Raw genomic sequence first — 25,838 nt, 5'->3', positions numbered from 1 at the left:
CCGCTGCGAAGGATCAGGGAACAGCAGGCCGCTCCGGCCCACTGGGCCACAGCTGACGGCCCTCCGCAGGGCCCCGTCTTGGCCTTCGTCCCCTCCTGGAGCAGGGACCCCAGGTCCTCCTTCCTCTGCCGACCTCTGAGTGCCCCTCTGTGGGAGCGCTGCGTGGGGGAGTCTTGGCGTCCCCCAGCCTCTGTCTGAGTCCCCGGAACCCTGGGGCCCCACCTGCGCCTGCTCCTCTCCGGGACTGGTCCCTCGTTGGCGTGCGCCCTGCGCGTGCTGAGACGTCCTCCGTGGAAGGCCGTCCTGGCCCCGAGCTGGGGCCCAGTGCGCGGGGCTCTGTGTCTGCCCCCCGACGGGCCGGTGGGGAGACTGGACGCCCTGCCTGGAGCTCCCCACACCCAGCCCCACGAGTGTGCTCTTTTCCTGGGTGTCGTCTCTCAGATCCTGGCCCCCATGGCCAGAGCTGCGAGTCCGTGAAACGGTTCTGGAAGAGCAGTTGGAGGACGGCAGAGAGTGGTGGGGGCCAGCAGAGGAGGGATTCCGGGGGTCACCAGGAGCGTTGTGCAGGCTGGTGGGCTTCCAGGGACAGCAAGGGGGGCGGTCTGCAGCTGCCCAGAGGCAGCGCCCCTCGCGGAGCCGTCTAAGGGGCCCTCGTGGCTGCTTCTCTTCGTCTGCCCTGGGCCCTCCTCCACGGCCCTCTGCTGGCGGCACTGGGGCTTCCCAGGCCCTGGGTGCCCGGGCCTGCCCCCCTCCCATCCCCCACTGGCACCAGGACTCCTGCCTGGCCCCCTCCCCATGCACATGCACAGCCCACACACCCCCCTCGCACCAATCCACACAACACCCTCACAACCCTCACACACACACGCAAACACACCACACACATCCACAGTCTCACTCAGAGCGACACCCTCCCAAAGACGCAAAACCAAACGCACTCCCACCCCACAAAACAAACACAAACACACACCCTGCGGGTGCTCCCTCTCTGGACTCTGCAGCTACCAGGGTCCCGCGGGCTCTCACGTGTCCACCAGCTCCTGTTCAGAACCAGGCCTGAGTTCTGTCTGAGTCCCTCTGGTGCCCACAGTGTCCGGTCCCTCCCTGGAAGTGCTGGCACTTACCTGGATTTCGAGCTATGGCGTCTGGGGACCCGGATCTCAGTGAGCCAGGAAAGCTGGGACATTGGCGGGTTGGGGGGCGCTCTGTGTAGCATGGGCTCATCCCAGCTTTATTTCAAGCGGAGCTGGAAAATGACAGTCTCTAAAGTGGCCTTGACTTATTTTTTCTAAATATTTTTAGGGCCACACCCGCACCATATGGAAGTTCCCAGGCTAGGGGTCGAATTGGAGCTACAGCTGCTGGTCTACACCACAGCCACAGCAACAATGGATCCTTAACTCACTGAGCAAGGCCGGGGATCAAACCTGCATCCTCACTGATACTAGTCAGATTCCTTACTGATGGGCCACGATGGGAGCTCCTGCCTTGACTGACTTTTACGGTCAAAATCAAAGCCTGGTCCGTGGGACCCCTGAGGAGGGCTGAGGGCTTGGAGCTCCAGGGCAGCCACAGGCTCAGCCCTGGACACGGGGTCCTCAGGCTCCAGGCAGACCAGGGCCCTGGCAGCAGCTTTCTGACTGGGGCTCCAGCTTTTGGGACTCCCATGGCCCGTCCTCACTCGTGTCCCTTCGTGGGGCAGCCTCTGTCCCGCAGGGGCCCTGCTGTGGGGGTGCCTGGTGGGCGGCCAGCCCTGTGAGTGCTGAGCACTGTCCCCACGGCCCTGCGGGGACAGCACCTCTCTCTGAGACTGAGTTACAGGAGACTTATTTACTTTCCAGGTTTCCAAAGTTGTACTGAAAAGCATTACCTTCTCAGGCGGAAAAGATTCAAATGTGTAAAGCAGCAAAGAGAACCACACTCGGCCCTCTGTGGTCTCGTGGGGAGCCCAGGCTGCCAGCATGGCGGGTCCAGACGCCGGTCAGTCGTGTCCCTGCCGAGGCCGTCACTAGTCTCATGTTGGCTGTGGCTCAGTCGAAAGCGCCCGTGTGCTCAGGGCCCTGGAAGCGGGTTTGCAAAATGTTGAAGGAACAGCGGGAATTCTGTCTTACCAGGAGCTGGATGCCTCCGAAAACAAAAGAGTAGAAGTTCCTGCCCTGCTTCTGGGCCCAAGGGCTGTGCCTGCAGCAGGGGGCTGTCCCCGAAGGGGTGACAGGAGGCCTCCCTGATGCCCAGGGAGTCCGGGGCTCGCGGCCCAGCCTTCGGGATCCCTCAGACCCTGTTCCCAATGCGGGTCTCCCCGGCCCCCTGTCGGGCTCCCTGTGCCCATGCCCACATCCCTGTCCCCACGTCAGGTGCCCTCCGCATGGAGGCGTCTGCGTCCAGGGCTCCCTGTGCCTGGGGCTTCCCAGGGACCTGTTTGGACAGCCCAGGCCAGGTTCGGGACTGCCCACGGGGGGTTTCTGTTCACCTTCCTCCCACAGACTCAGCCACTTGCGTCTGGGATGTTGGTCAGGGACTGGTCACTTCCAGCTGTGCCCACAGGGCCAAAGTGGGTGGTCTTAGAAGGGCTTTGGTTCTGCTGTTTCCAGGAGTTCAGGTGTCTGTCCAGGTGTCCGCCGGGACGCATGGTCCTTAGCCGGGAGCAGAGCGACGTTCTGGCCGATCCCACCTCCTCCTCTGAGGCAGGGGTTTGCCTCTCACTCTGCTGAGTCCTGAGCTGCCGGTGGCCCAGTCCGCCTGTCCCAGTGGGCCGAGGAGTCCCCAGCTTGCCGTCCTCTTGAACTGAATGTGTTAGGGGAAATTCTAAACAATTTCTTGAATTCTTTTTCTGTATAGTTAGAAAGAAGTCAAGCTATAGAACTTGGATCTTAATCTGTGTTTCCTGACTCAGAAATGGATAAACTAATTTCATTAATGCTTCCGCAAAAGTCGTCTTTGGGAAGCACATGAACTGGAAAGTTCCAACCTCCAAGGGTAACAACGGCCTGAAAATTTGCTCGTGATGTTCGGGTCCATGTCGACTTTCATGCATTTTTAAAGGCGGTAGGTTGATTTAACTCATTTGTTTCATTTTGCATAAAGTGAGGCCTGTCCTTCTAAGTTATGAACCCTCTGCTCACACCAAAGAGAGGGATTGTCCACTCCTGCAGGCCTCACTGTCTGCACAAGGGGAGACGGGGAGACGGGGAGTCGGTGGAAGGAAGGGCGGACGGAGTGTGCAGGACCCCCAGGGGCTGGAGCAGAGCTTCCTTCCAGGACAAGGCCCAGGAGCCCAGGCACCCCCTCGGCAGGCCCGGTGGTCCCCTGGGGTCATCCCCTTGGAGCAGAAGCGCCATAGCGTCAGCCCAGCCGGGAGAGTCTCTGGGTCTGAGGGACAAGTGTCCAGGGTGGGGACCAGCGTGCAGAAAACCAAGGGCCTGAGGTCCACCCCGGCCTGGCGTGTGAACTGCCCCCACCGCCAGGGGCCGTGCAGGCAGGACAAGCAGGGATTGGGGGGAGGGGTGGAGAAAAGCCAGGAGGGACAGCAGAGAGCAGCGTTTCAGCTCCCTACCCAAACCTGGAGATTTCTATGCTGTGTGGCAAGGGTGCTGCCCCACCCCCCACAGTGTTCTCTGCACCCCCGGCCTGCCTGGGCCTCCGTCCGCTTACATTCTCTGTGCCGGCTCCTTTCTGGCCCCCGGCTCACCTGCTTCACCCCCCCCCCCCGGCCATGGGATGTGTGTTTGCTGGCAGGTGAGCAGCAAAGTGCTCCCTGAGATGGTCAGTGATGCTATAACCCGGGAGATGCGTGTTTGTGATTATTAAGCTAAACTGTGCAGTTTTCAGCGTTCATTGAAGGGTTGTCTTCCCCTGACGAGCCATCATGGGCCGAATGTTTGCGCCTGCACAGAGGTGTGTGCTGAGGCCAGGCCCCAGGGTGACTACATTGGAAATGGGGCTTCTGAGGAGGTGACTGGGGTTGAAAGTGGTCACGAGGTGCGTCCTGATCCTGCAGGTTGGCATCTGTACAAGCAGAGGCAAAGAGGGCTCTCTCCTGTCCTGTGTGGCTGAGGCCACCTGGGGACAGAGCAGGCGGGCGGCCGTCTGTAAGCTGGAGAAGAGCCCTTGCTGGAAGATGAGCTCGGGCCTGGCCTCCAGAAGAAGCGCTGCTGCTCCCACTGCCCAAGTGTGGGGCTTTGTCAGAGCGGCCGAGGAGACTGAGAGGCCCTGTGATGGGGCAGGAGGGTCGGACCTGACTTTTCTCTCTGCATGCGGATTCCTTCCCTCTGGGCGCAGATGTGGGCTGTTGTTTCCAGCCCTTCAGCTGCTGCCAGAGCCCCGGCCCCTCCATCCCGATACTCTGCAAGACAGCCTCCCCAGGGCCTTTCCAGCAAAGACACACTTGTCTCAGGTCATGTCAGGGCCTTCAGGGGAGGGAGCTGGCCCTGCCCTGTGGACACCCCCACCTCTTGCCCCAGACCCAGGCAGGCCCTGGCACAGCCATGGTGCAGAAACATCACTCTGGATCATTTATGCTGGTTTTATTTCTCTCATCATCTCTTAATTGCCTCTGAAAGATGACTCTGGCCCAGGAGACAGGCAGGCTCTTGTTTCATTCACTCATTCATTCATGCTGTCCTAGTACCTGTGTCCCCCCCAGGGCACATCTGCTCAGGATCGACAAGAAACAGCTTTGTTTTTTTTTTTCTCCCACTGTCCCTGGACTGACCAGCGGCAGCCCCAGACTTTTCTGGTCCCTTGTGGGTAATTTATTCTCTTCCAGTCCTGATACGAGTGTGGTCACTCCAGCCAAATGGTTAAATCTCTAACGTATTTCAAGTGTGAGCCTTCTTCCCACCACGCTGCAGCTCCAACAGACAGGGAGGGGTTTTCCTGGGGGTGGGTTTGGCTGCTCCCTGAGGTCCTGCCTCACTGGTAGCCGCAGTTTCTGGCTCATCCTTGTCGAAGCAGCAACAGAAGAACAGGAAGAGCAGTGACTTGGCCCAAAGTCAGACTGAGAAGCTCCTCATTCAACCTGTTCTAATGCAGGTAAACAGCAGAGCCACCATGGCCCCGCCTCCTCAATTTCCCTCTGAATTTAGAGTCAAGTGGGAAAGACCTGCCGCCAGATATACAGTCTCATTCTATTTCCAACAGATACAGCAGTGAGTAAGTAGTCAGCCCTCCTGCAGATAACATCCAGATGGAAGATAAAATGTCTGAAACCATTTTAGATGCATCCGTCAACCAGCAGGAAATTAAGGAATGCTCAAGAAGACCAAAAACCAAGTGTGGCCCAAAAGAACTTGAAGGAGATTTTAAAGGATGCCCTTCATGCAGAAGGAAGGGAGGTTTGGGCTGTGAGAAGGACTGAAGAAGGTGGTGGAGAATACCTGTATCACTCAAAGCAAACCTTGATTGTATAAAACAAGAATAATGGCATATTGTAAGACCGACAACAGAAAAAGAGAAATAAATTACCAGCTGTGATAGCATATACATTTGGAAAGGGAGATTTGAGTTAAAGATTTCAACAGTTCTTGTATTAATTAACTTTGGGGGTTGATTAACTAATTCATAATAAAATTTCAAGGATACCCATCAAGACAGAAAGGTTTAACTTTCAAACTCATAAAGAGAAAAACGTGGAATAAGAAAATATAATTAATCAAAAGAAAAAAGACAGGAAACGAGAAAAAAGAAATGTGAAAGAGTGGAACGAGTAGAAAACACAGAAGTCCAAGCATGTCACTAGTTACAATAAATGTAAATGGATTAAATGCGCCAACTAAGAGGTAAGGATTATTAGAGTGCATTACTGTATCTGTTCACAAAAGGCACAGAAAGTGAAAGCAAAAGGATAGAAAAATATATATATTGGAAAAATACTAATTGAAAGAAATCTGATGAAGCTGTATTAATGTCAAAAATTGATTTTGGAGTGAAAAACATTACTGAGATCATGAGAGAGTATCATATAATGGTTATTCAGTAATGACTAAACATTTTGTTTCATCAAGCAAATACAATAATTTTAAATTTGTGTGCTTTTAATAACATAAACTCAAAAATATAAAATAGATATTGACAGAATTGTAAGGAAAAATACAAGAATTCATTCATCACCAGAGAAAAAGATTTTAAATAGTTCTTTCAGTATTTAATAGCTTAAATAAATAAAAATCACTAACAATTATAGAAGATTTGAACAATGTCAAAAGCGTTAATCTAATGGACGTATATAAACACTATATTCTGAAACTCAGAATTCACGTCTTTTCAAGCTCACATGGAACTTATATTGAAAACGTATTGGTCAATGAACAAGTCACAGTCAAAAGATGAAATCGTAAAGAATGCATGGTGAGCCCCCGAGGCAGTTCAGTTGGAAACCCATTAAAAAGATGACTTGAAAACCCTTATATCTGGAAATAAACACATTTGTAAATCACGTAGATCAAAGGAGAAAACATGATGGGATTGAGAAAATATTTACAAATCAAAATGTGTGGGATGTAGCTAACGCAATTTGTAGTAATAAACTTGAATGTTTATAGGCAAAAGATGAAGGGCTGAAAATGAACAAGTGTTCAGTTTAGTAGTTTTGATAAACATAAAATGAACAAAAGGAGAGTCAAAGAAAGGACATAACAAAGGCGAAGATATTGGTGAAAGGGAAAGGAAATATACCATAGAATTCCTTTAGAAGGATAAAACCACAAAGATCTGGTGAGCCCGATCAAAGAAAAGCAGTTGGCAGTATTAGGAACGTAAAGCAGACACAGGTACAGATGCTGCAGATATTTAAAAGACAATTTGAGGTTACTATGAACAAATTTATGCCAGTAATTTGAAAGCATAAATGAATAAATGCCTAGAAATATAGCTTATTAAAATTGACTCAAGAAGAAGTAGAAAACCAGAGTAGTCATTACGACCTTTAAAGTCTTCCTACGGAGAAAACCTAGGCCCAGATAGTTTTAAAGCCATTTCTCTGAAATGTTAAAGGAAAACTAAGTCCACTCTGTGCTGAATCCCGTGGCCTAGAATTGGAACTGGGTGTACTGGTGCGAAGTCATATTGGACACAGACATCTAAGTGTGTGTGCGTGAGTGTATTTCCTAGCTCTCTCCGCTGAAGGGGCCTCCCAGTAGCAGAGAGCACAGCTTCCTTCAGATCTCAGTTTCCCGCATGGTTCACCTTTAAGAGGAGCTCCTGCTTTTTGGCTTCCTTCCAGAGTTAGAGCAGAGAAAGGACAAGAGAGCTTAGAACTCTCATGCTGGGGAGCATGGCCCGAGCACAGGCTGTCCCAAAGGGGTTCCCTCACCAGGGCTGGGGCAGTTTCAGCGTTAAGATGGTAAGATGCTGACAGATTATAAGCCAGCGAATAAAGTACCATTCCCAAAGCCCACACAAATATGAATAAATGAACGAGTAATTAAATAGCAATAAAAAGCTCTTGCTAACTAATACAGCTGGGAGAGAGGATTCTAGATGGAAGACTGCAGAGAGAAGAGCTCAGCTGGAATTCCCACTGTGGCACAGCAGGATCAGTGTCTCTGGAACTCTGGGATGCAGGTTCAATCCCCGGCTGGGCACAGTGGGTTAAGGATCCAGCATTGCCTCAGCTGCACCACAGGTCACTGCAGCTCGGATCCCATCCCTGGCCCAGGAACTCCACATGTGGTGGTGTGGCCAGGAAAGAAAGAAAGAAAGAAAGAAAGAGAAAAAGAAAAAGGAGTTCCCATTATGGCGCAGTGGAAACGAATCTGACTAGGAACCATGAGGTTGCAGGTTCGATCCCTGGTCTTGCTCAGTGGGTTAAGGATCCAGCTTGGATCCTGTGTTGCTGTGGCTGTCGGTTGGCAGTTGTAGCTCCGATTCGACTCCTAGTCTGGGAACCTCCATATGTTACACGTGCGGGCCCAAAAAGAAAAAAGAAAGAAAAAAAGAAAGAAAAAAGAAAAATAGTTTAGTTGTAAGATCACCGGTTGTAACCATCGTAGTAATAATTTGGGCCAGAAGCGTCCGTGGATGCTAAAACTGGCGGGTGAATGTGAGAACGTGAGTTTCTGAGTCTTGAACTGTCTCCTAATGAAATAAAAATTAACTACAAGGGGGACAGCCTTTGAAAGGGGAAGCTCAGCACACGGGTGACCAAATGTGACCCCGCAGATCCCAGAGGCCGATCTCGTGCGGGGATGCAGGATGCTGGAGGACACAGCTCCCTTTTATGCCATTCCCGCTGAGCATCCCCAGGAAACACCAGCAAACCTGAACTGAGGGGCAGCCCGCAAAATAGCTTGGACCACCTTGAGTGGAGGAAAGGCCAGGGGGCGACTGGACGGAGGGAGGCGGGGCCGGGACCACCCCTGACTGCCAGGATGTTCTGGGACAGTCGTGAGCCTCAGAGGGCTCCCTGGGCAGAGAGCACCGGCGTCATTCTTAAAATTTTCCTGCAAGAGTTTGTTGTCTCAAAGCAAATGAAGGGAAGAAGGAACAGAGAACTGAGAACTGCAAAACTGAGAAGTCGCTGAGGGTGTGAATCAGGGGAGGAGCTGAAAGTGGAGGGGGAGGGACCTGAGGGAGTGGGCGTGGCCTCCGGACAGAGCCCTTCAGAGAGCTTGGCCTTGAACCTTTTAGGGGTGCCTGGCGTTTTGGGGCACCAGCCCTTTTCTAAGAAGAGTATTTAGCACAGCAGTGCTTTCTCGCTGCTTTGTTTCCACCAGCTGTTTCACAGATGTGTGGTGTGGGGGAACCTGTGGGAACCAGGGCCGGGGAGGGCGGGGAGGGGCTCCTGGGGGCTGCTGACACGGCTCACCTGCAGCTGGCCCACTGGCCTGTCTCCTCCAGGCCTTTGCTCGAAGGCAGCCCCCAGGAGCCACCTCCACGACGCTGGGACCCTCCACCCCCACCCCTTTGCTCCTCCGAGCTAGGCTGCGCCCCCTCGGTCTCAGTGTGTCTGGCGTGGGGCTGACGGGATGGAGGACTGGGAGATCCGGGCACAGAGACCTTCCCCCGCCCAGTGCCCGGTTCAGTCCTGTCTGTGGGCGGTGGTTCGGAGGCCTCCGATGAGCCATCACCCCGAGCGACACATGACTGACGTGGGAGGAAACCGAAGGCTGGAGACCAGCTCCACGCCGTCGGGTGAGGCGCAGATGGAGGTTAAGTACCTGAAGGCTTCTTTAAAAACTCACAGAGTCATCATTTGTACGTGGGTCCGACACGCCGCCGGCTGCACTGGGCACCCCTCGGCCTCTGCAGAGCCACCCCTCCCAGCTCTCGGCCTGGGGTCCGTGATTCCATGTCGCTGCCCATGTCCTGCTAATCCTGACATCGGCAACCGTGCAATTTCTCATGGAATAGCTGTTTGACTTTTTTAAAGCACCAGCACACTTGTCGGTTTTGTTTCTCCCTCTGGTTTTACACAGTGTTTCTCGAACCCTCAGCTTGACTTTGGCACACTTTCCTTTTGATTGTCAAAACTTAGCAGGAAGCCTGATTGGTTGGCCTTTTCCATTGTGAAGAGAGTGTGGGTCCGAACGCTCTTTCCAAAGAGCTTTCGGTTACACCTTGCAGTGGAATTTGGGGGTTGAAGGGAATCATGTGTGTCTTCTGCAGGACGCGTGGCCCAGGTGACTGCGGAGCCCCCAGGGGCTCCTGGCCTGCGGGACCCAGAAATCGGTAGAGACACTTTCCCGGCCAGTGCTGCCTCCCCCACGCGCCGTGGGAGGGGAGCTCAGAGGAAATGCAGCTTTCCTGGTGCTTGGAGCCCCGCTGAAGGGTGAGAGGTCTGAGGCTCGTCTGGTCATTTTGGAAAAGAGGGAAATTCTTCCCGTAGAAAATCAACAAGCTGATTCAGTGTCTGCCTGGTTTCCTGAGCACCGCCGCTGCTGCGCGAATGGGAGCACGTTCTTCCACACTCCCAATGCTTCTTCTTGCCTGACTGTACTTGGCTCAGCCGTTTTGATCCCTTCTCCCCACAGGCCGAGCTTAACGGCCCCCTTGACCTGCCTCCCTCGGTGGTCAGAGGGGAGCTTGTCCGACTCCTGCAGTTTTGGCCCCAAGCGCCACCTCTCACCTTCCTGGTGCCTCGCGCTCTGCTGGATGTCTGGACCCAGAGCAAATCCTTTCTCCGCAGCCCCTAGACTGAGTCAGGAGTTTCCTCTGCGAACAGTGTGTAGCCTTCAGGAACCACCACGTAGCACTTCCTTCAAGCCTGTAGGACTCGTGTCCGTCTTCCAAAGGCAAAACAATGGGTTTCTCTTTCAGTTCTCCAAAGCGAAGGGAGGCAAGTTTGAATATCTGAAAACTGTGAAACGGTCCATTAATTTGATGCTGGGATTGCAGAGGGGTTTGTGGGCACAGTTGGGATGAGGAGCCTGGGTCAGAGTTGGGTACAGTACCCTCCCCCAGAGGCTTGTCCCCTCCCTCTGCCCTCTCCATCCTCCCCCTGCCCCCCTCCCCCTGCCCCCTCCACTCGCCCCCCTGCACCTGCCCTCTCCTGCCCGCCAGGCATGGCCATGACTCCCCTCAGCTTGGGACCCACAATTGCGCCCACTTGTCGCAAGAGTGACGGGAGAGCTGAGTTGGGCTCCTCAGGCTCCTGTCAACTCCTGGACTCACGTGGTCTCTGGGTCCCTGGGATGTGTGGCCAGTGTCACCCAGTAAAGGGCCTGGCGGTGGCGGCGGGGGTGAGTGGGCCTGTCGAGGTGGTTGGTCCTTCGTGTCCTTGGACCTCTGTCTCACAGGAGGGTGTGCCAGCCCCCGCAGGAGGTGATGGGGAGGGGCCACCAGAAGGTCGAGCTGTCCCGGCCCCCCAGCCAGGTCTCAGCTGCATGAAGGGTCTCTGCCCCGTCTGGATCACTGTAACTCTGAGCCTGTGCTCCCCTGCTGAGCAGACCTCGGGGTTCCGAGAGGCAGTGGGCAGACGTGGAGGCGCGCCTGGTCCCTGGGGTCCTCGGGGAGCTCCACGCTCGCTCATTTTCCCTCCACCCTGACCTCCGGGTGCAGCGCGGGGAGAGCGGGCAGAACTGCCTCCAGAGGGACCCACAGGCCAGGGTGGGTGTCGGCCCTGACCTCTAGGGCCTGGAGGCCGGCGTGCCGCTGGACCAGGGCCGGAGGGGAGAAGACCCGTGTGCCACTGCCATGTGCACTGCCCAGAGCAAGTGCATCAGGACACCTGCAGGCCCGGTGCCCCCCACCGACGCTGGCGTGGTGCAGGTTTTACCAGGCTCAGATCCATTCAAAGTGGGGGCTGTGCTGTGGATGTGGACCTGCCACCCCAGGAACTGTGGCTGCTCCGAATGGATGTGGTGCCCCTGGCTTCTCTGTCAGCCACACCGGGTGGCAGGAGTCCTGCCCCTCAAGCCCTGGACTGCCCCACACCCCACCCTCAGTGAGTCCCGCAAGCTGGGCCCACCTGTCCTGGGCCCTGAGGAGCTGGCTGCACCTATGCTGGGAGCAGAGTGGCTTCCTGACAACCCAGCACATCCTGAGGCGGCGATAGGGCGTCTTCTGGTTTCTTCTCCACCAGGAGCACTTGGCACCTCTCAGTGGCCAGACCCAGGCCACGGGGCCCCTGAGCAGCTGCAGGGACCTGGGTCTCCGTGGCACAGGGCTTGGCCCAGGGTGGCACCTTTCCCTGGTATTCTCTGTGTGAAGGACCCAGAGAGCTCTTGGCAAGGGGCGGGCACGGGAGGGGCCTGTGCGCACAGTCGCCCGTGCCCGGGCCCCGGAGGGCAGCAGCTTTTCCATCCTCACCCCTGCCCGTGGCTGTGGGCAGCATGGTCACACGGACACCCCTATCTCCGTAATGGGTGGTCACCTTTTCTGTGTCCCCGATGAAACTGCAGGGAGGCGAGAACTCAGTGCAGTGAGGGGAAGGCTGGTCTGGGCTAAACCTGCAGCCCGTGGTGGACAGCCTGGCCCGGCCGGGGAGCACCTGCAGTGTGGCTGGCGCTCTGGGGTGTGAGTAGCAGAGGGGCTGAGCGCCCTGAGCCCCGGGAGTCTTTCACTTGGCTCCCTGGCTGTGCCTCCGCTTCTGCCTTGTGGCCCTGAGCTCTGTCTACAGACCAGGCTGAAGGCGGCCCCTGGCTCGGTCCTGGGCGAGCGTGGCTCTGGTAGGACCAGGAGTGAGGGCTGCCGCCAGCAGGGTGGCCAATGGGACATGGGTGCTAGTGGGAGCCCATCTCACAGGGTGTGGCCCCCTTTCTGGGGACAGTGCAGGGCCAGCAGTTGGGGGCCGCAGCTCAGCAGGGGCCCGAGGCCCTTGGGCATGGGTGAGCCTCTCCACTCCTTGGCCTGGGCCTCAGGGGCTACAGCAACTCCTTCTTTCCACTCTCTTGAAACTCCCTGATGGATCCCACCCCGCTCGGCGTCAGCCTTTTTCCTGGACCTGTTACCACGGGCAACCAGGAGCAGATGGTGGGAGACTGGGTAGAGAGGTGGGCTGGGGTCTGCAGCCCTGGCTCCCCTCCAGGGCCCCACTCAGAGGGGCTGGGGTCCTCTCAGGTCAGAGCCTCAAGCGAAAGGGTGAACCTGCAGGGGTAGGAGGGACCCTGGGGGGTGGGGGTGGGGGTCGCTGACATGAAACAACGGACACAGGTGACGGGGCAGAGCTGCTGGGAGGTGCAGGCTGCTCCTCCACTGGGCTTCTCCCCCCACCACCACCCCGTGGGTTGCTCCCCCTCCAGGCTGCCCCTCCCCCTGGCTGTTGGCGGCCCCCCCCCCCGTGGCCCTGCCGATGTGTGGTTCCCTCACCTGTAAGACGTGGGACAGCCCCACACCCCTGGCTGTGACCCCCACCCACCCTGGAGTTTGCCGCCCCATGTCAGCTTCCGGGGGCCCCTGAACTGGGGGACCTGGGCGGGGGGGCAGGGCTGTCGGCTTAGACGGGCTTTCGGGAAGGCTGCCCCCCCCCTCCCCCGCCCGGGCTCAGGCCTCCGGGACAGCCTCGGAATCACATTTGGTTTCTTCTTGTCTCACCACAGGCCTGGGGGTGGGGCGCGCTGGCAGCCCTGCTCGCACGCGAGGCCCTGGCGGGGGTCCAGGCGGCTGTCACTGCGGTGCTGACGCTCCATCGCGTGACAGGAGCCTGAGGAGGCCCTGCCGGGCGTGCCCCGAGGAATGTGGTTGCGGAGGAGGGAAGTGGGGGTGCCCAACAGGGGCGCACGCGATGCTGGAGGTGCTGGTGTCCCTGGTGGGGGGAGGGGGAGGGGAGTCAGAAGGGAGCGCCCACCTCTGTCTCCAGGGAGCCCCCACTAGCCCCCACCCTGGGCAGCCCCTCGTGGGCTGTGGCCCCTGCAAGTCTGGGCGCTACCATGAGCATCTGTGCATCGCGGAGCGGGGGCAGGGCCCCAGCAAGGGTCAGGGAACCACATCCGTGGTGACATCACCACCTGGGGATCCCCCAGCCCCCAGCTGTGGGCCACAGCATCCCCCGCCCCTGGAAGTCTTCAGGGCCAAGGGCGCCGGAGAGTCCCACACTAAACCTCCCCTTTCCCTCAATTCAGTGGGGGGCTGGCGTGGGCGGCCCCCGCACTGGGTTTGCTGTGCCAGAAGCCTTGGTGGCCTGGGGCTGTGGCAGGTGCCCTTGGGTGCACAAAGGTGGGGATCCCACGCCCCAGCTCCAGTCCTGGCCCCAGATCCGCCCAGGCCTTCGGGCTCTGCTTAACCCACCTGGAAGACGTGGCCTCTGGGTGGGCAGCGGGGCTTGACCCTCCTGTGAGGTCATGGAGCTGCTGGAGGGGTGGGGCCTGCTGGTCAGTGTTTTCCTGCCTCTGAGTGCGCGGGGTCTGTGTGACCCTCTGTCCGAGGCTTGGAGCCTACTGGGTCTGACCAAGGCCTCTGGGCTCCAGGAATCAGAGGTGTATGAGGTCAGCACTCTCAGCTTTCAGCCCCCGAGCAGAGTGCAGCTCAGATGGATTAGAAGTTATCACCTTTCGCTCAGAGCTCTTTCACTGCCTTGAAAGCCAGTGGTGGGGCGGGTCTGGGGTGGGGGAACAGGGGCCTGAGCTGTTGGCAGCACAGACAGCATCTGATCTCTGCCGAGGGACCCAGTGGTGACCGTCACATTTCCTACAACCCACCTGTTTTCCAGCGAGGAAATGGGTTCGTGTCTCAATCTATTTTGCGCGGTGAATAGAAGTCCTGCGGGAGAGGAGGCAGTGAAGCTCCTGAGAGACGGAGAGGCCACCCGAGACCAAAGCCCACAGCAGCGTCCCCAAGTGGCACATCCCCGGGGGTTCTCCCAGGGCCTCTGGTCCAGCCCTTTGTCCCCATGGACACCAGGACTGTAAACCAGGGGCCAGCTTGGCCACTGCCAGGAGACACCTGTGTGCGTCAGGGGTCCTGAGGTGTCCTGGCCACCCCGGGAGTTACACACAATGTCTCAACCTGGACAGCAGGTTCGGGGTCAAGAGGGGCTGCAGCCCCAGGGCCTGGGACCCTGCATTCCTGACCAGCTCTGGGGAAGCGGACGCTGTTTGTTGGCTGAGGGTGCAGTCGTGGGGAGCAGGCTCAGGGAAGAGGAGCTTGAGGTCTCCCCAACAGCTGATGCTGCCTAAGGACCAGCACAGACAGCCCTGGGCCCCCATAATCTCCGAGGGCCAGGGACGCCGAGTGTGGAGTTGGGAGTCCCCTGGGTGCGGGGAGCTGGGATATGGGATGCGGGTGACATCTGTGTCTGCCGTGCACGGTGGCAGGTCAGAGTGCTTCACCTCAGCGGAGATGAGGCCCAGCTGGGGCCTGGAGGGAGCACTGGGCACAGGGGCTGGGGCTCCAGGAGCGGGGGCGGAGGTCAGGCAGGGCCCTGGGCAGTTGGTACCCAGATCAAGGAGGTCCAGATGGGGAACCTGCCCGTGCTTGGGTCTTGCGAGAGGAGCTTTGGGGGCCCCGGAGGGTCCCTGAGGTGAGGGGCCGTGGAAAGGGGGTGGCAAGAGGGGAGGCAGAGAGCCGTTTCTGGGGAGCAGAATGGGGATGGGGCCCTGGGGCTGAGGCCCCGAGTGTCACCCAGCTGCCACCCGGCTGTTCCGGCTGCCGCCCTGGCAGGCCCGGGGCAGCCGGAGGTGAGGAGACCTCAGGCCTGCAGAGGTGGCAGCAGAGACCTGGGGGGGCGGTCGGGGAAGTGCGAGGACCATGGTCGTTAACGGTGCTCTCCTCCCACAGCCCTGCAGGAGCGGTGCCCGCGGCAGCCGGCGGCAGGTGCCCCCTCGGCGGGAGACAGAGGTCCGCACAGAGGGTCCGCGGTGCTGGAGGGGAGGCTGCTGCTGGAGGTGAGCCCCCCACCTTCCGACCGCGCCAGGTCTCGGGTGCGCCCCCACCTCCTGCCACTGTTTACAGCCGCCTGGACGTGAAGCTCAGGCAGGGCTGGAGGCCATAAACCGGGGCCACAGGCCGGGTACAGATGCGACACACGGCACGTCCCGGGCCATGGGCCCTCGCAGCTGAGATGGACCCCCCAACCCTAACCCGGGGTTCTGGGTGCTTTTCCTGACCCGCGCATGGGCTGGGGGAAGCCGGGGTCAGTTTCTCAAACAGAGGAAAGGCTGGAGCTTTCTGGGCTGGACCAAGTCTCAGTTTCACAGAGCAAGGGGGTGGTTGTGCCACCAGAGACCCAGGCCCTGTCTGTCGTAGGCGGGGCTAGGAGGGTGCAGGGGGTGCGGGGGCGGAGGGAGGGCCTGCAGGCTGCCCCATCCCCAGCAGCGGGGGTGGCCCCAAAGCCGTGTTTCCCGAGCCATCGAGGGAGAGGCTGGACCCCAGGGTCCCCTGGTCTGGAGTTGCTCCCCTGGTTCTCAGCCCTGTGTGGTGGGTTGTTCTGTCCTCCAGTGAAGCCAGTGGTATCCTCATGCCCCCGGCACCTTGTCCACAGCCGGTGCATCAGTGGGGTTGGAAGCAGGAGGGCAGGGGCTGAGTGTTGGTGCCACTTACGCCAGCGGGAGCCCATCAGCCCAGTGAGAGCCGCCTGCGCCCCCAGACTGCCCGGCCTGCGGAGCCCCCGCCCCACCAGTACTAGGGGTCCCACAGGCCACCTCCTGCTCTGTCCCCTGCCCACCTGGCCAGTGTCTCTCTCAGGGACACGTCCTCTCGGCCCCTCCCATGGAGACCCGTGGCTGACCTGGGCAGCGGCCTCGGGCCCACCGCTGCCGTGCCACCCCTGATCCCTGCGCCGTGCTAAGCAGACCCTCCAGCCCTCCCCTCAGCTGCATACCGCTGCCCTCTGCTGCCTGCGTTTCTTCCCCCACGCGGCTGCTCCTAGATGTTTGGCTGTGCCACCGGCGGGGGTGGTGGTGGGCGGCCCTGATCACCCCGGGCCTGGAAACCTTCACTGCTCGAGCCCTTGCCGCCCACCGTGGAGGGGAGGAGGGAGGCTCCCGGGCCCTGGCAGCCCCTGAGTGAGGAAGGGGAGCCTGCGAGTGGCGACTCTGTGCCCTCTCAACCGCTCAGAGGTTGGCAGCCTCCCCCGCGTCACTGCCAGTGTTTTCATTAGACATGTCAGGTGCTGACAGAGGAGAGGGTGGAGGACGGGATGGCAGGGCCCAGTGGCCGGCTTGGCCCAGCGGCCCCTCCAGACCTCGGGCCCCTGTTCTGCCCATGTCTTCACGGGCCCCTTCATCCTGGATCAGGTCCCCACTTCACGCTGCACCTTCTCGCCGTGCGGACGCGGTGTCCAGTCTCTGCCTTCGCATCTGCTCGGCCGTGACCCTCGGCCCCCCCGGCTGCCCGGCTGTGAAACCGCCCCCCCCCGGTTCCCGCTGGCTCCAGGGCCCCAGCTGAGGGGCCAGGATGCATGCTGAGGACCTGGAGCTATAGACCGTTTCCTTCCTAAAGAGATGGGAGCGCAAGGGCCGTCCTTGTAGGCAGCGCGTTTGTTGGGGTCCGAGAGTGCCTTCCTTCCGTGCGGGGGCCTGGGGCGCCCCACCTTGGACCCCCGTCTGGAGCAGAATGTGGACCCAGCAGCGCCAGACTTTTGGAAATGTCATGCTTTCGGTAGAGGGAATATTTCCAAATTCGTTATTTATCAGATTTTTAGGAAGTAAGTCTTAAATACTGTTATTTCTCCTTTGAAACTGCCTTTTTCTGTCGATGCCAGTAAGCGAGCGGCTGGAGAACGTGCCGGTTTGAATTTTATTCTTGGCAAAGGAGAACTGGCACTGCTCTTTTTCTTATTCATGTTCAAAATTAAAATAACTTCTTAACCAGAAAATCTTTTTTAAACTTTTGTTCTGAGCTATAAATACAGAAGCCTGTGCACACTCACGGGTCTCAGTCAGAGCTCGGGGCACAGTCCCCACTTCTGTCCCCAGCCCTGCTCGAGGCCACACTCCCCCAGCTTCTCCGGGGCTGTAGAGCCGTGGCTCGCGAGGCTGTGCTGCCCCCACAGAGAAGCCCAGGCCTTTCTGCTTTCGGCTGTGCCGGGAAGCTGGGACGGTCAGCTCGTCCCTGAGGCCTTAGGACGTGGAAGGCAGGTCCTGGCTGGGGCCGAAGTCCAGGCGGTGATGACCAGGCCTGACCCGGGGTCTCGGGGGCTCCCTGGGGGCTGAGGGGGAGGGGAGGCAACACATCCTGGGCCTGGCCGTTGGATGCTTGGGGAGCTCCCTGAGGGGGCGGGGGGAGGCTTTCTGAGAGGGAGGTCGGGGCCAGGGGCCGGGGTCCCCGCCCTTCTCCCCAGGCCTCGTGGCTGCCCCGGCGCCCACCCCCCTGCTCCGTGTTGGACAGTGAGGTCCCGCAGTCCTTGATGCTGCCGCCTCCGTGGTCGGTGGTCTCTGCGGCCACAGGACATTTCTGGAAGTTCGCTAGGATCGGAATCAGATGGGTTGTGGGCAGCGGCCCTCCACGGCGTGGCCGGAGCAGTGATTCTCAAACTTTAGGATTAAAGGCTATTTTTGAAGCTTAAAAATGTTCCCAAACAGAGCAAAATAAGCAAATCAAGCAAGAATACCAAGAGCATTCCAGCTTTTATTTCCAATCTTCAGTCGCTTAAAGATAAGCTGTCATCAATTCATAGATGGTTTAGAGCTGGTTCAACTTGAGAGGGCCTGTGGTCTAAGGTCTGTGACTTGAGGTTGAGGAAGCCAAGAGGTGGAGCCGCTCGGGGCTTGTCCAGCGTCCCTGCTGGGGCTGGACCCACATCTCTTCGTCAGGGAAGCCTGGCCGCCTGCAGAGGTGCTGCCCATGGGCACCTTGGCGTGGGCGCTGGGAGGAGGCATGGGTGTGTATGGGGCTGTGGTCAGACCAGGGCCCTGGGGTTCACCCCCCATCCAAGCTGGGCTGCGCGGCCGTTGAGTTCAGCGCAGACCTCACAACGTGCCTGCAGAGCCGGGAGCTCAGGTCAGTCTGGGGACCACGCTGACCCCTTGGCGCTGGCAGGAGCTCAGGTGTCCGGGGTTGTGCAGGACGTTTCTAACGTGCGGTTTTGGGTGTACACGTGTGGGTCGCGTTTTCAGCAGTGCGGTTGAAACTGACAGCACTAACAGCCTGAACCTAACCAGAACCCAGACTGCGCCTTGAACCCACGTGCCGGGACTCGAAGTCAGCCTAAACCCAGACTGCGCCTTGAACCCGTGATTTTAAATTAGAATCACTCACCCTGTGTCTGGACTCACCGAGGTTCAAGTTCTTCATGTCTCCGTGCAGAAGGAATTCAGCGAGAAATAAAGTGATAGGCAAGAATAGATTTATTAGGCTAGGACGCTTGTGGGAGATGCAAGCAGGCAGGTCTGCCCCGAGGATCAAGGATCCGGTGGGCTAAAGTTTTATCCTCCAAGGGGAGTGGGGTCGGAAGAGACCGCCTCTTCCTTTCTGGGAGGAGCAGCGCCTCCTTGGTCTCCGGCAAGGTGTATATTCAAATCGGCACAAGGGTGGTCCTCAAACTCCTGCCCTTGGCCTGAACCTGAATGCAGGCCTCATCCCACCCCCACCCAAGGACCTGAGGCAGTTCTCACACTTTCACCAGTCAGGCAGCCTGCCTGGTTCTGATGGCTTTCTTGTAGTGGTCCCCCATGTCCCCTAAGTTTCCCTCTTTAACTGTGGTCCTTTACGGGACCTGTACGACTACTTGTGCCAACTCCATCCCCGTCAGGGTGGCGCCTTGGCATCCCCCTCTGCTGGCCCTTTGCAGTCCTCCTGCCGCCCAGGGCTCTGCTGCCGCATCCGCCACCACGAGTGTCCATCCCGTTGGGGCAGACGTGTCTCACCCCGTGGGCCCACCCAACTGCTGAGGCCCCCGGGGTTGTCTCTGGGATGTGCTGTCTGCGAATAAGCTGTGATAAACGCTCACACAGAGGTCTCTGGACATAGGTTCTCCTTCTGTTTGGTTGGTACACAGGTGTGTGTTTAACTTTGTAAGAATCCGCCAGCCTGCCCCCCCTCGTTTGCACAGTGTTGCACGGCTGTTTTATTACAAGCAGCCTGAACCTCACTGTGGTTTGAATTTGCATTTCCTTATGACTAATGAGGCCGAGCATCGTTTTATGCGTTCCTCTGCCGTCCACAGAGCTTCTTTGTAAACGGTGTTCGGGTCTCTGCCCCTTGGAAGAACATGGGTCATTTGCTTTCTCGCTGTTGTGTTTAGAGCTCATACGAGGCTCCACCTGTTTCCACGGTAAGAAGGACCTGCAGTCTCTGCTCCCAGCCTGGCTGGCCCGTTCACTCTCTCGACGGGGCCTTGCAGGGTGAAAGTGTGTAGCTTTGACCAAATCCAGTCTACTCATTTTAAAACCAGCGTGACTTTGGTGTCCGGCTGAGAACTCCTTACCTACCCCAAGTTTACAAAAATTCTTCTTTCCCGTTTGAGTCCGACGTTTCCAACTCTTACACTCAGTTTTGGGTGTTGCATTCAGGACTGTGATCCATTTCTTTGTTAACTTTGACGTAAACTGGGAGGCACATGTCGAGATTTGATTTTTTGCATACGAATCCCTGTTGTTTCAGAACCATTTATTTGAAGGCGATCGTGCTGCCTTTACACCTTTCGTAAAAAATCAGTTGGCCATATTTTCGGGTCTGTTTCTTGACTCTCTGTCCCGGTCCCCTGACTGTGTGTCTGACTTTGCGAGTAAGCAGCTCACTGTCCTCACTGCGACGGCTTTACAGGAAGTCCTGACAGCAGACAGCACACCTTTCATCCTTTTGTTGTTCTTTTTCAGAGTTGTTTTGGCTGTTCTGGTTTCTCTGTCTTTCTCATAAATTTTAGAACCAGCTCGTTGATATTTATAGGAATTCCTGCTGGGATTTTGATCAGGACTGTGTTAAAGCAGCAGGTCGATTTGGGGAGGGCTGACACCTGACAGCCCTGCTGCCCCGGTTCACAAACACAGTGTCTCCCGTTAATTTAGGTCTTTTATTACTTTCCTCAGCATTTTGCAGCTTTCCATGTAGAGAGCCTGTGTGTAGTTAGATTTATACCTGTGTTTTCTGTTTGTATCACTACTTTAAGTGGAGCGGTTGTTTAATTTCAGTTTTCATGACCAGCGTACCCCAGTACAACTTATTTTTCGAGGCTGACTTGTGTTTGTGACCCTGTCGAGTTCATCAGTCATTCTTGGAGCCTTTTTGTGGGTTCCGTGGGAATTTTACGTAAATTGTCATCTTTACTGAGAACAGAGACGTTTTATCGACCTTTTGGAATTACGTGTTTGTTTCCCAGCCTCAGGCTCTGCCAGGACTTCCAGCCCAACGTGGGACAGAGGCGGTGACCTTTTCCTGATCGCAGGGCGGAACCTTCAGTCTTGTGCTCGCTTTGCTTTTGTGGATACTTTATATCAGATTAAGAATTTTGTCTCTCTTCCTTGTTTTCAGAGAGTTCTTATCATGAATGGATATTGCTTTGTCAGATGCCTTTTCTGCATCTGTTGAGATGATGGTGGTTTTTCTTCTGAGTCTGTTAACATCGGGACTGTTGGGAACTGGGAATCAAATACGCCGATTTGCAGGTGCCTAACCAACTGCAGCTGTTTAAGTTTGGTGGCATTTTGTGGGGATATTTGTGTTTATGTTCACGAGAGTATTTTTGTGGTTTTCCTACAATGTCTTTGTCTGGTGTGATGTCATGAGAAAGGAGGCTTCGTAAAAGCAGGTGAGAGTGTCCCCTCTTTCCCGTTTGCTGAAAGACTGTGTAGAACTGGTGTTATTTCCTCCCGAGATGCTTGTTAGACCGCAGCAGTGCAAACAGCTGGTCTGGGAGTTTTCTTTGTTAGAAGATTCAGCTAGGAATTCAGTTTCTTCAACTGGCAAAGGATTGCTCAGGTTGTCTATTCTAGGTTGAATGGTAGTAGTTTGTGTCTTTCAAGGAGTTCGTCCGTTTTATCTACATTAAGTGCTTTTATGGCCACGAAGTTGCTCCTGGTTTTGCCGTGTTGCCCTTTTCATGTCTGTGGGGTTTGTAGCCGTGTCTCTTTTTTCATTCCATTGGTAATTTGTGTCTTCTCTTATTTTTTCACAGTCATTTGGGCTAGAGGTTTGTTCGTTTTATCATGGTTTTTTGTTTGTTTGCTTTCAGAGACGCAGTTATTGGCTTCATTAATGGTTGCTAGGAACTGAACCCTTGTACCCCCCAAATTAATATAGTTCAAGTCCACACGAGATTGGAAGCCTAACCCCTGTGATGGTGTTTTGGGGGAGCTTTGGGAGGTGAGTGGTGATGAGAGTGGGGCGATGGTGTTTTGGGGGGGCTTTGGGAGGTGAGTGGTGATGAGAGTGGGCCCCCACGAAAGACCCCGTGGGACTGGCCAGACTGCAGACCTTGGGTGAGGCGTTCTGGAAACATCAGTCCCGCCGAGCTGGCGATCATGTCGGTGCTTTTATATCCTCGTAGATTTTCTGTCTAGTCTCAGCCTGAAAGAGGTTTTCTGGTATAATTGGGCGTTTTCCCACTTCTCCTGGAAGGACTGTCGGGTTTTGCTCCGTGTATTTCGGAGTTCTGTTACACGTTTTCTTTGTGAACAGACCCTTCTATCACAACCGTTAGATAAAATGCCTCTTTACACCTGGTGATGGGCTTTGTCTGATGCTAATTCAGCCACCACTCCATTTTCTTTTAGATACTGTTTGCTTGGTGTATCTTGCTTCATCTTTTTTTTTTCTGTTTTGCCTTGTCTTGAGCCGCTCCCTCGGCATATGGAGGTTCCCAGGCTAGGAGCTATAGTCACCGGCCTACACCACAGCTCACAGCAACACCGGACCCTTAGCCCACTGAGCAAGGCCAGGGATCGAACCCACAACCTCATGGTTCCTAGTCAGAGTCGTTAACCACTGAGCCACGACGGGAACTTCCCTGTTTTTGCTTTTGAAGTCCAGTCTGACAGTGTGAGTTTTTCCATTGGTGTGTTTAGCCCGTTTATATCAGGATTGTGATTGATATTACTGGATTTCAGGAGTTCCCATCATGGCTCAGCAGTTAACGAATCTGACCAGCATCCATGAAGACAAAGGTTTGATCCCTGGCCTCACTCAGTGGGTTAAGGATCTGGCATTGCTGTGAGCTGTGGTGTAGGTTGCAGAGGCCGCTCGGATCCGGCGTTGCTGTGGCTGTGGTGTAGGCCAGCAGCTGCAGCTCTGATTAGACCCCTAGCCTGGGAACCTCCATATGCCATGGGTGCAGCCCTGAAAAGCAAAAAAAAAAAAAAAAAAGATATTACTTGATTTCATAATTTCATAATTTGACTATTTTTTATTTCCCTCTTTCATACTTTCTGCCTTCTTTTTGCTTTCAGTAGTGGTTATTAGTGTTCCATTTCAGTATATCTCCTGGATTTTGATGCTTAATTACAACGCGTCTGGGTGTGGGTTTACTAGACTGTTCTGTTTGGGGTTCACTGAGTTTTTTGAACCTAGAAGTTTATGACGTTCATCAAATTTGGAAAGTTTTCAGCAATACTCTTCAAATATGTTTTATTACCCCAGTTTTTTTTTTTTTTCTCTTCCATCTCGGAAGCCCCACTGACGCGGGGTTGGGTCCACTGACACGGGGCTGGGTCCAGTGACACGGGGCTGGGTCCAGTGACACAGGGCTGGACCCGCTGACACGGGGTTGGACCCACTGACACGTGGCTGGGTCCACTGACACGGGGTTGGGTCCAGTGACATGGGGTTGGACCCACTGACACAGGGTCGGGTCCACTGACATGGGGGTTGGACCCACTGACACGGGGTTGGGTCCAGTGACACGGGGCTGGGCCTCTTCATATTGTCCACAGGTCCTTGAGGCTTTCTTCACTCTCCCCAATATTTTCCACTTTCCTAATTCCTCCTCGTCACCTCCATTCTGCAGTGAAATTTTCACTTCGTATATTTGATTTTTCGGTTCTTTTTCTATAGTGTCTGTTTCTCTTCTGCGACCTTTACTCTTTCTTGTTTTCGTCTCAGAGGGCTTACTTTGTCTCATGGCGGTGGTCACCGTGGCCGTCTCCTGATAAGGGCTTGTGTCCGCTCAGAGCTGACATCTGTTTCTTGTCTTTTCCCTTGAGTGTGACTCTCACATTCTAGCTCTGAGTATTTGCGGTAATTTGGGCTTGTGTGGAAAGCAGAATAACCCGATTTCCGTCCTAGTCCTGGGAGCCCGTGAATGTGTTACTTTACGCGGAGAGGGGACTGTGCAGGTGAGACCAGTGGGGCTGTGGGCTGAGCTCCCCTGGGGGGCAATGGGCCTCGACGCTGCTCGGCTGGCTGTGGCCGGGCCTTGGCCGCTCTCAGATGGAGCAAAACGCAGGATCCCAGAGGAGGGGCAGCCTGCAGGAGACAGACAGACAGACCACACCGCATCAGGCTGCTCGGACCCTAGGCACGACGGAAACGGGTGGCTGTGAAAGGCGTTGTTCAGAGATTTTTAAAAGAGCTCAAAAGTTAAAAGCAGGACAGCAAAACTCAGACGTGTCCGGACTTCTGCAGAGGAAGCAAGGACAAGGGCTGAGGTTGGGAGCTGGGGACCCAGGGACCTGCAGAGGCGGAGCTCCAAGATGCTGACTGCTCGGCGGGCGAAGGGCAGGTGCAGCTTCTGAGAGTCCACGCCGGGACATGGGTGTCTGGGCCTGGAGACCAGAAGGGGCGCTTCGGCGATGGTCAGGGCCAGTGCCGGGGTCCAGGTGCCAGTCACGGGGGCCGCGAGGAGTTCTTCAAGCACCACCTGCCAGGCTGAGGGGGCCAGGGGCACACGGACGCCAGGGACACAGCTCAGGCCCCAAGCCACAGGGAGCCTCTGGCAGGGGCAGCTGATAGCCGACGCCTGAAAGCCGGGAAACCGGGCTCAGCCACTGTGGCGGGGCTGGGGTGCAGCCCGGCACCCCGCCTGCACGTCGGACTCCACCCCTTGTCCCGCCAGAGCGTCCCTGTCTGACGCGCAGGCTGCCCCAGCTCTGGGGCTCCTCGCAGCTGCCTGTCTCCTCACCGGTCACCTCTGGCTGCTTTCTCTCGGTCAGGGTCCCTTCGTGCAATGTTGGCGGATCCCCTTTGCTTGGCGAGTGTAGCCTAGTTATTCTTCTTGTAATTACTCTTGTTTCGGGGCGAATTTCTGCCTCCTGTTTTGTAGTTTGCATTTCCTATCCCTTCCTTGGTTTCTTTTTCTTCTGTGGGGTTCCGCATTCACAGACAGGCTTCCCACGCTGGTGGAGCTTTGCTTCTGCTGCGGCTCCCCCAGGCCCGTCTTTGAACAGGCCTTTCCAAGTGGCTTTCTCTTTGACCTCCCAGACTCGGCCGGGCTGGCGTCTCGGCACCAGACCTGCACCTGCTCGCCCCCAGGTCCCCCACGCGGGCCGCGTGACTTTGCCCAGAAGCTGAACCCTCGAGGGCACAGATCTTGTCTTTCGAGCTCCCCTGACGTTGATCAGGATGTGGGGCCACCCTCCTTGCTTCTGTCTTGAGGCCTCCCCAAGTGCTTCATTTCGGGTCTCACCGCCTGCTTGAGAAAGTTTTCCCTCCAACCTCCAAGAATACAGCTGTTCGTAGCACCTGTGCCACCGTGGGGTCAATGCTCCTTCTCGGCGCGGCTCTGCTCTGCCTCCCTCTTGAGCTTTTGAGAGCGTCTTTGGCCTTGAAATCCTGGAATTTCACCATGATGTGTCTTTCGTCATGGTTTGCTCACTTGCCGTTCTGAGTTCCTTCCATCTGAGGTCCTTCCTCTTCAGTCTGGACGTTTTTCCATCCTTGGGTCACTCGCCGTGCCTCCCTGGCACTGCTTCTGCCACCGGCGCTGCTGCTCCCCAGATCCTGCAGGCAGGGCTCCTGTCTGCTGAGCTCCTCTTCGGTTCCGCCTGCTTCCCCCTCTGCTGCCTTCAGGACGGGCTCCTCCAGCTGTTTTCTTTCCTTTCCTGCATTTTCATCCCTAATGAATAGTTCCACTTGATTTGCTGGTACCATTTCTTGTTCCTGTTTCATTTTGCTCATCTATTTTCTTGTCTCCTTAAATGTGCTTATTTCAGTTCTTGCTTGTCTCATCCTTGGCCTCTGTTCTGTGCTGCCCATATGCTGGCACTCCCAGACTGTCCCCCAGCCCCTGTGTGTTTTGTCCCTGACGAGCCGTGTGCTGGGGATAGGTGGTAGGGTCCAAGGGGAAGGGCTGGGCCCGTGGGCCTGCCTCCTGGGTGAGGGTTCCCCCGTAGAAAGGCCTTGGCCTGGGGTTTGCATGAGAGGGGAGGGCTGAGTGCCCTGAGGCATAGCTCAGCTGCATGGGTTTCGCCCGCTGGCCCTGCACTCTTGCCCTGGCGTCCCACTGGGCAGACTGTCCTGGGCAGCAGGGGGAGGAGCTGCAGCAGAGCATAAAAAAAGATTTCGTTGTTTCCTTATTAGTGATACCTTTTTAAAAATGAATTTTATTATATCTATAGTTGTCCAAACATCACAACCTAATTTTACAGCATATCCAT

General features: G+C 56.4%; 1 protein-coding gene across 12 annotated transcripts in view; it reads left to right on the top strand.

Moving 5' to 3' along the window:
- The window catches only part of AHRR (aryl hydrocarbon receptor repressor), a 79,264-nt gene that overhangs the window by 17,348 nt on the left and 36,078 nt on the right, over positions 1-25,838 (top strand). For 8 of the 12 annotated variants that reach the window (XM_021077068.2, XM_021077067.2, XM_085001745.1 and 5 more), the window contains exon 4: positions 15,151-15,257. The exons of the other annotated variants lie outside the window; for them this stretch is intronic. In XM_021077068.2, coding sequence (XP_020932727.1) covers positions 15,151-15,257 — 107 coding nt within the window. The remainder of the gene's footprint in view (positions 1-15,150; positions 15,258-25,838) is intronic. 12 annotated transcript variants of the gene reach the window in all.

Source organism: Sus scrofa, chromosome 16 (genome assembly GCF_054392235.1).
Source record: "Sus scrofa isolate SSC_HxYL_T2T_F1_AM1 chromosome 16, Sscrofa_HxYL_maternal_Yorkshire_Landrace_v2.0, whole genome shotgun sequence".
Classification (NCBI taxonomy): Eukaryota; Metazoa; Chordata; class Mammalia; order Artiodactyla; family Suidae; genus Sus; species Sus scrofa.
This window is presented reverse-complemented; position numbering and strand designations above follow the sequence as displayed.